This window comes from Xenopus laevis, chromosome 9_10L (genome assembly GCF_017654675.1).
Source record: "Xenopus laevis strain J_2021 chromosome 9_10L, Xenopus_laevis_v10.1, whole genome shotgun sequence".
Lineage (NCBI taxonomy): Eukaryota > Metazoa > Chordata > Amphibia > Anura > Pipidae > Xenopus > Xenopus laevis.
In genome coordinates this window covers 16,433,352-16,443,226 of record NC_054387.1, presented here as the reverse complement: position 1 = coordinate 16,443,226, position 9,875 = coordinate 16,433,352, and the positions used below count along the sequence as shown (strand labels likewise).

Sequence of the window (9,875 nt, the reverse complement as noted above, 5' to 3'; positions counted from 1 at the left end):
ACATAGGCTGAGAACCAGTGTTTCTAATAAAGTTTTCTTTCTTTAAAGAGACAATATACACTATTGTGCAACGGATACGGCGTGTGCTGAACTTTTTGCCTATTGTTTTAATTATGAAAATCAAGTTTTTTCATTTTTTTGTTTTTAGATTTGTTGAGCTTAATAGGAAAATGTAATCTACGTCATGTTTGGTCCTTGTGAGGTAGGTGATTAGGTTACCTGTACAGATATTCGCCCTGCATAATTGTCTCCTGCTCACAAAATATTTACAAACGAGGGAGGGGTTTGTATACTGATAAGATCCTGATTCCTTTAAATTGAATCCTAAATATATAAATGGCCTAAAAATGGGATGCACCAAATCCAGGATTTGGTTCGGTATTCAGCCATTTTCAGCAGGATTCGGCCGAATCCTTGTGCATGGCCGAACTGAATTCGAATCCTTAAAATCATGTTACTTTTTGTCACAAAAAAGGAAGCAAACATTTTTTTTAGCCGCGCACTTCGTGCATGGCTCTCTTTTTCCCACCCCCTAACTGATTTCCATATGCAAATTATGGTTCGGATTCAGCCGAATCTTTCGCAAAGGATTTGGCCAAATCAAAAAAAAAAGTGGATTCGGTGCATCCCTACCTAAAAGGTTAGGTGTAAGCTATTTTTTTCTGGAATTTTTATTTTTTACAATTGGACTGATCTGGGGCATTTTCCAGGATAATTGTATTTATATGTCTGTATTTTCTATACATAGAAATACAGGGAACTGTAAGCTATACCCACATACTCTAATGAAAACAGTATGATATAAGTATGGCAAACAAACACACTGGCATGCAGAGTAACAGAGCACACAGAGCCAAAGCTGGGTTTTCACATTTTTACTAGGCTTTGTTGATGAAAGAACATCCCTTTTAGTAAGAACAATATTTTTAGAAAAATAAACTCTGGAGTGATCATTTTACAAAAATGTCCATGTACGTGTTAGTGTCCATACATGCAAGGCTGGCACAAAGCACACACAGCTCTTTCTCTCTCTCTCTTCCAGCATTTCTTCTCTGCCTGAACTTGTACCTCTCAGTCGGATCTCTCACTGGATGCCCAGAACCACTGAACATTGGTTACATTAACAGGTATACATATATATATTAAATAGAAATGATAAACAAAAACTAAGTGTCATTTGTACCACTGCTGAAATGTGAGGCTTATTCTCCCTGCAATTAGACAGACTCCAACACTGCTGTTAATATTGCTCATTTAAATACCCCCCCCCCCACAGTACTTCAATAATAACACCTTCATTGTTTGTCTTTGGAACATTCAATACATTTTCCAACCATTCCTTTGGGTTAGGTATGGAGAGCAACGTTGTTGTACTACAACTCTCAGCCCAACCCTGATATTGTTAAGTAACAAAGTATAAACTCCTGGCTACCCTTGTATTCTAGAAGGGGTTCATTGTTAGATGTTATAACCTGCACTGTACGACTGTAGCTTTCACCTGAACTGGCAGCACTGGGAGTGGGGTAAATACAATACAAGCTTACTTTCCTTGCTGTGAATACAGGAATGTGTATCCAATTGAGAGCTGGTTATATATGCACATTGAAAGTGGGCAACATACACCTTATGGTCAATGTGCTAACTGCTTGATTTTGAATTTGGACATTTGTATATTATTGCATTTCATTTTATTTTCTGGGCTCCTAGTTCCCCAGAGCAATTGAGGACATAAATGAAATTACCATTGCCAATTAGATACCCTTTTTAATGAAGTCCTCCTTGTCTGTAAATCTGAGACACAGATGAGGGTGGGAGATGTACCCAGGGTAAAACTAAAAGACCCACAGTGCTGATGTTGGACACAGGTCTGTGTTGCCTCTTTAATGCCAGGAATTAAAGGAAACTCTTACTAATAATAAAAGGGAACATTTAACCATTCTTAAGCCTAAATTTATTTAGCGGCAATACAAGATTTGCTAAGTTTCCAGGCAAACAGCAGGCCTTAGCGTCCGGAATAAAGGCATTATTCTGTTAAAGGCATGGGTAACTTGGTGGGCTTATGACTGAACTGTTGGTCCCATACAATGAACATGGGCAGTATTAAAAGAAATGGAAATCTTTCCATAGCCACCCCAGTTCAGCCTTAGAGAAGGGGTTCTTCAATTCTCAGACCACGCGACACCAAGTTAGGCATTTGGCCATGTTAGAAAGGGCTGGCATCCAGTCGTATCCATGGAGGGATGCCTGCTGGTCCCCCTAATGTCACTGTTGTTCCCCCAAAGTCGTTGCCTCCCTCCAAAGTCCAATTTGAAATCCTACTTAATAAAGATACATTCTTAAATAAGAATAAATAGATTAACTGCGTGGAGGGAAGCCACGGCTTGCTCTGTATCATCATCTAACATCTATTACTACTGTGGCCCATTCCGTGACATCATTTCTCCACAACCGCCGCTGCTGCCATTGACGACCTTATGCTGCTTCTGGTCGATGCTCTCAGATCTTCAATTTCAGCATTTAATCTGCCAATTACCCACTCCAAGGCATCCCGGCCCTGCAACAAAACAAGGGGTTTATTTCCGGATCCTCCAACAGCATTGTCCTGATTTCAATATTCCAGAGTGGATGATTTATAAGGAACGAGGATAGCAACTCCCAGAATGAAATACCATGCATGGATCAGCCAATCAGAATGAGCCAAGAAGCAGGCAATTAAAGGAACAGTTCAGTGTAAAAATAATAACTGAGTAAATAGATAGGCTGTGAAAAATAAAAAAATTCTAATATAGTTAGTTAGCCAAAAATGTATGTATAAAGGCTGGAGTGACTGGATGTCTAACATAATAGCCAAAACACTACTTCCTTCCTAAACTCTGAGTAAGTCAGCGACTTTAAAGGGGGGGGGACATGGAACATAACTGTTCAGTGAGTTTGCAATTGATCCTCAGCATTCAGCTCAGATTCAACAGGAACAATTGTGACCCATGTGGCACCCCTCAAGTGTCTGATTGGTTCCTGCCTGGTAACCAATCAGAGGAAAGGAAGAGAACCGCAAAGCAGGAAGTAGTGTTCTGGCTATTATGTTAGACATCCAGTCACTCCAGCCTTTAAACATTGCATTTTTGGCTAACTATATTAAAACGTTTTTTATTTTGCACAACTTATTTATTTACCCAGTTTGCATTTTTACACTGAACAATTTGGGAAAAGCATAGAAGCATTTGCAGGAACGTGGGGAACAGGAAGTTGCACACAGGCAGCACTTACCTTGTTTGCATTGGAAGAGATGGTATTTGCCATTATTCCCTCTAAGTAACTGCTTAGACTGACCCCTTTCACTGTAATGATGGCTTCCTGCGTGAGCACGGTTCTGTAACGTAATACATTCGTTATTCCATTTAATGGTTTATTTTCCCTTATAAAAGCACATTATGGTGGGTATGGCCATGTGCTATTTATTACATATGGAGGGTTGATGTCTATTAAAGGGGTGGTTCACCTTTAAGTTAGTTTTTCGTATGTTATAGAATGGCCAATTCTAAGCAACTTTTTAGCTGGTCTATTTATTTTTTTAAATTATTTAGTTGGTCTATTTATTTTATTAATTATTTGCCTTTTTCTTCTCCCTCCTTCCAGCTTTCAAATGGGGGGGGGGGGGGGGGGGTCAGTGACCCAATCTAAAAAAAACAAATGCTCTGTAAGGCTATAAATGTGTTGTTATTGCTACTTTTTATGACTCGTCTTTCTATTCAGGTCCTCTCCTATTCATATTCCTTTCTCTTATTTAAACCAATACATGGTTGCTAGGATAATGTGGACCCTAGCAACCAGATTGCTAAAACTGCAAACTGGAGAGCTGCTGGATAGAAAACGAAATAACTGAAAAACCACAAATAATAAATAATGAAAACCAATTGCAGATTGTCTCAGGATATTACTCTCTAAAAAGTTGACAACCCTTTAAAAGTACATGCGGCATTAATACTGCTACTCACTTTCCAGAGTCTTGGGGGTGAGGTTTATAAACAAGCCTTTCATCCACGGACACCATGTTTGTGAATGTTATCTGCAATAAAGGGAACAGCCCATTAGTCCATGGCCATCTTAACTACTATGGCAGCAATAAAGCAAGAGCAGTGAATACATTATGCAACTGCCGAGTGCAATAACATAGAAAAGACAGCAGGGTCAGACTTACATTGGAGGATTTTAGCTCCATCGTTCTTTCTACGGGATCCACCACGGAATGTTCTTGAACGTAGGTGTTTGTTCTGGATGCCCCAATAATCTAGAAGAGAGCATGAAATAGTAAGGCATGGCTCAGTAAGCTTATGTGCAGTCAAGTTACTAAATACAATTATCACAAGGTATAAAGCTCATAAGGATTCAACATATGACAATGCTATGATTAAAACTAGGGGAAGCATTTTCCTAAGCACAGCAGATTTCCTGCCGCTAACTGGCTAGAAGGAGCACCCCTGGGCTGGGAACATTATTATATCAACTCACCGACTTGACCAGGGATGGCATACCCCACTCCGTGCTGAGAAGCCGCTCACTGTGCAGTTTGCCGCTGGAGTCAACGTGCCGGTTCAATACGTCCACCCCAACTACACTTGGGTTCATGGGATTGGGATATTTCTGCATGGCGGCTGTTGTTACAGTCTCCCATGGGTGGCTGCAAGAAAGACAGGAATATGGTCAATTTGGTGAATATATACATATATTTTACAAATGTGTCCTTAGAAATGCTAAGTGATGTCATCAGTGCTTAGTGAGGTCATTTGTATCACATGACTCATTGAGACGTGCATTATAAAAAAAAAAAACAACGTACCCCTGTTGTAAAAGATCAGTAAAAATCACCTTGGAATCCCGTGAGTCCCTGGTGACTTCTTATGTCCTTCTATGTTATCAGGGGGTAAAGTTTTCCTTGTATGATAAGTATGTAGAATAGGGCTATTGTTGATTTACTTCTGGAACATATAGATCCTAATCAAGACACTTCTATTCGTCGTTTTCAGTCGCAGTTCCGGCCAAGCTCAGCCCTGCCCCCTTCTATTCTTCTATTTGCACAATGGCATTGGGTAAGGCCACAAATTTGTGGCTCTACACAACTGCAGCCTGATCTGCAAAGCTTGGAACCGCTTGCATCAGAGACACGGGGCGGGTGCTGCAGTCTCAGCACAGCATTAGGCAACAGGCCAGTACTATTTCTTGTACAACAAGGCCACTGATTATGTTTACATCATTGGATTATGCAAGGGAGAGGCATCTGATGGAAATGTCCAAATAGTAGATAGTTTTAAAGAGATTTATTCTGAAAACAGCATACTTTCGCTATAAAATCTAAAGTGCCTCTGTTTAGAATCTCAGGAGTTCTGTTAACTGGAATTAATCAAGTTCACAGGCAGCAAATACTCAGACGCAGCCACAGACTGAGCCACGGAGCAAAGCAATGTTTGGGACACAGGTCGGGCAGCAGAGCCGTGTCTAAAGGTGGCCAAATGAGCGGATGCCTCCTCACTATGCCCACATTGAGGTGGGCAATATCAGACTGATCCAGGCAATAGGAAACAAACAGATGCGGCCGCGATCTTACGGGATTTTTAAGACTGCTGCAGAGCATTGTGTAAGGCACAGACAGAGTAGGCCAGCAGCAGAGCATTGTGTAAGGCACAGACAGAGTAGGCCGGCAGCAGAGCAGTGCGAGACACAGGCCGGACAGCAGAGCAGTGTGTGAGGCACGGGCAGAGCAATGTAAAAGGCACGGGCAGAGCAATGTAGAAGGCACGGGCAGAGCAATGTAGAAGGCACGGGCAGAGCAATGTAGAAGGCACGGGCAGAGCAATGTAGAAGGCACGGGCAGAGCAATGTAGAAGGCACGGGCAGAGCAATGTAGAAGGCACGGGCAGAGCAATGTAGAAGGCACGGGCAGAGCAGCAGAGCAATGTGTGAGGCACAGGCAGAGCAATGTAAAAGGCACGGGCAGAGCAATGTAGAAGGCACGGGCAGAGCAATATAGAAGGCACGGGCAGAGCAATATAGAAGGCACAGGCAGAGCAGCAGAGCAATGCAGAAGACAGGCCAGGCAATGTAGACGACACAGGCAGAGCAATGTAGAAGACACAAGCTGAGCAGTACTGCATGACAGTTTACCATAAATGAAACACAATACAACATAAAAGTGAAGCCAGATGGGAATAGGGATCACGGGGCAGAAGCACGTGAGGCACCAGCAATTGGGAAGCGGCACGTCACTGCCTGACACTGCTGATCTTTCATGTTCTACAGCAGAACCAGATTCCTACTCTAAGTCCCAGGCCTTCTTACATGTACTGTGCTGTGCGACTGTGAGAGTTTAATATTTGTATGTTCATTAAACAGCAATGTGCTACACACAACCCCCTACACTGCACTGTTACACAAAGCACAAGGGGTAAGAATACGGCTGCAGATAAATCTGATTAAAGACTTGTTATAAATTAGGTTTCACTTCATGCGACAGCTGCACAACTGCACCTCTCCCTACACATGCAGTGAGATAGTGCCTACATCAGCTGCATCTCTGCAACAACTCTATAGTGTCTGTAACAATGTATCCGGCCATGGGGTAATATTGTGGGACAATGGATGTGTGTTTGTACCACAGGATTAGTGCACATTCCTGCACAACAAGCAGCACTAACCGGTTAGTTGTGGATAAGGAATGTGTGACCTCAGTGACTGTCGGCAGGGAGAGGAGACACTAAAACTTCCCAAGGACACAACCGGCAATAATCTTATCTATGTAACTTTCTCTGCTGTACACTGTGGAACAAAGGCCAAATAAAACCAGTGAAATGCGAATCTGGTGCCACAATTCTCTCTATATCATGAGAGAGCAAGTCCCCTGTATTAGTAAAGGGGAGCACTGATTTGCAGTAGCCAGAGGCTCTTGGCCCAGTAAGACATGTCAAAAAAGAGCTACAGACTGGGAAGTCCAGCTACAACAGAACCACTCTTCTCTATATGTGATATCAGGGTCAGTCTACACTATCTGTAACAATCTATGGTACCCATGGCTAGTCTACACTATTTGTAACAATCTATGGCACCCATAGATGGGAAAAGTTCCTGCGTTAGACCGGGGTGCAGAATGGGGGAAGTTCCTAAATTACACCGGGGTGCAGATTGGGGAAAGTTCTTGTGTTACACCAGGGTGCAGATTTGGGAAAGTTCCTACGTTACACTGGGATGCAGAATGGAAGAAAGTTCCTACGTTACACTGGGGTGCAGAATGAGGAAAGTTCCTATGTTACACTGGGGTGCAGATTTGGGAAAGTTTCTATGTTACACCGGGGTGCAGAATGGGGAAAGTTCTTACGTAACACTGGGGTGAAGAATGGGGAAAGTTCCTACGTTACACCGGGGTGCAGAATGGGGGAGGCTCCTACGTTACACTGGGGTGCAGAATGGGGGAAGTTCCTACGTTACACTGGGGTGCAGATTTAGGAAAGTTCCTATGTTACACTGGGGTGCAGAATGGGGAAAGTTCCTACGTTACACTGGGGTGCAGAATGGGGAAAGTTCCTACGTTACCCCGGGGTGCAGAATGGGGAAATCTCCTACGTTACACCGGGTGCAGAATGGGGAAGTTCCTACGTTACACCGGGTGCAGAATGGGGAAGTTCTTATGTTCCACCGGGTGCAGAATGGGGAAAGTTCCTACGTTCCACCGGGTGCAGAATGGGAAAGGTTCCTACGTTACACCGGGGTGCAGAATGGGGAAGTTCCTACGTTACACCGGGGTGCAGAATGGGGAAAGTTCCTATGTTACACCGGGTGCAGAATGGGGAAGTTCCTACGTTACACCGGGGTGCAGAATGGGGAAAGTTCCTATGTTACACCGGGTGCAGAATGGGGAACGTTCCTACGTTACACCGGGTGCAGAATGGGGAAGTTCTTACATTACACTGGGGTGCAGAAAGAGAAAAGTTACATTACAATGGTGTATGGTGTAGGAGAGTATTTACTATTATATAATGGGCATAACGGGGAGTAGTAGAACTACACTTGGTGGGATGGGGCTGGAGTGGCTGTTACTATATATTAAGAGGTCACAATTATGAGACTATATGAGGCTGGAGTGGCTGTTAATATATATTAAGAGGTCACAATTATTAGACTATATATGAGGCTGGGGTGGCTGTTACTGTATTACACTGGGGGAGGACTAATACTGGGGGGCTGGGGATCAGCATTAAACTCTGGTACATATGGGGTAAGTCTGGTCTGGATGGGCAGTTGCCATACACTAGTGGGGGTACAACTCATAGGGCAGTTACAATATTACACAGAAGGCGGTACAGACGGGGACCCCGAAACAGTGGATAGATCGTGGAAGATTTTAGAATTCCTAGTGGCCGATCTTCCAGTGCCACCCTCCATACCAGACCTCTCCCGCTACTCACTCGAACACGTGCTCCGATGTCCAGATCTTCATCCTGCCGCCTCCCCGTTCTATCTCCGAGTGACAGTAACTCCGGCACCGCGCGGAGAATCATGGGACTGAAATCGTCACTCCCTGCGTCACAGCCGGTGGGCTGAGCTTGGTGCAGGACCCGCCCACTTTTACAGTAAAGACGACCTTCAGCAACTTCTGGTCACATGTTTATGCCTATATATGTACTGTATGTTATATATCTATATATGTGCTTCCATATAGTGGCTCTCATCTCTGTATTTATACATATGGGAAGGAGGTGCCATATTGTTTCCCTTAGACAGTACAGTATGAGGGTATAACTTATTGTGTGCCCAGAACATTCCTTCTCTGTATATTTGTATTTATACATATGGGAAGGAGGTGCCATATTGTTTCCCTTAGACAGTACAGTATGAGGGTATAGCTTATTGTGTGCCCAGAACATTCCTTCTCTGTATATTTGTATTTATACATATGGGAAGGAGGTGCCATATTGTTTCTCTTAGACAGTACAGTATGAGGGTATAGCTTATTGTGTGCCCAGAACATTCCTTCTCTGTATATTTGTATTTATACATATGGGAAGGAGGTGCCATATTGTTTCCCTTAGACAGTACAGTATGAGGGTATAGCTTATTGTGTGCCCAGAACATTCCTTCTCTGTATATTTGTATTTATACATATGGGAGGGAGGTGCCATATTGTTTCCCTTAGACAGTACAGTATGAGGGTATAGCTTATTGTGTGTCCAGAACATTCCTTCTCTGTATATTTGTATTTATACATATGGGAGGGAGGTGCCATATTGTTTCCCTTAGACAGTACAGTATGAGGCTTATTGTGTGCCCAGAACATTCCTTCTCTATGTCGGATGCTGTATTTAGTATAAAGAGACTAATAATTGTCAGTGCTGCCCCGGCACTCTGTGTCTCCCTCTGTTTCCCAATATAACTTGCAGCCGGGTGCCAAGGACATGCTGAGTGGTGGGAATGACATAAGCAGCCGGGCTGGATTGTGTAAGTAGGGGAAAGGTGACTTCTCCTGTCACACTTTGTGCTGTTCCACCTGGAGGGCCTCCGGGGCACTTTGTGAGTCATTTAAAAGTCACTTTTCAAGGTGAAACAAAGCAGAGTCCCTTTTTCTAAAAAGCTTTAGAGATAAAGTTTTCAAGAGACTGACACAGCCTTCCTGTTGTTTCCAATTCTGTGCTTGTGTCTCTGGATCTCTGCCCACTCACAGGCCCCACACTCTGGGTCTCAGGCCTGACTTGCGCTGCACATGCAGCCTAACCCTATTACAGCTCAGCCCCCTGTTAAAATTAAAGGGGATTTCACCTTTACATTAACTTTTAGTATGACTAGACTAGAGAGCTGTGAGGGGCGGACCAGGGGCAGAGCTGAGGCGGGCC

General features: G+C 43.5%; 1 protein-coding gene across 1 annotated transcript; it reads right to left on the bottom strand.

Annotated features, from left to right (window-relative positions):
• Positions 1 to 860: 860 nt before the first annotated feature.
• On the bottom strand, positions 861 to 8,500 carry prelid3b.L (PRELI domain containing 3B L homeolog). Its single transcript, NM_001086075.1, is given in 6 exon segments — positions 861 to 2,554; positions 3,268 to 3,370; positions 3,996 to 4,066; positions 4,199 to 4,288; positions 4,510 to 4,678; positions 8,454 to 8,500. Coding segments are annotated over 6 exon segments (585 nt in total). The 5' UTR covers positions 8,486 to 8,500; the 3' UTR covers positions 861 to 2,434.
• Positions 8,501 to 9,875: the final 1,375 nt, after the last annotated feature.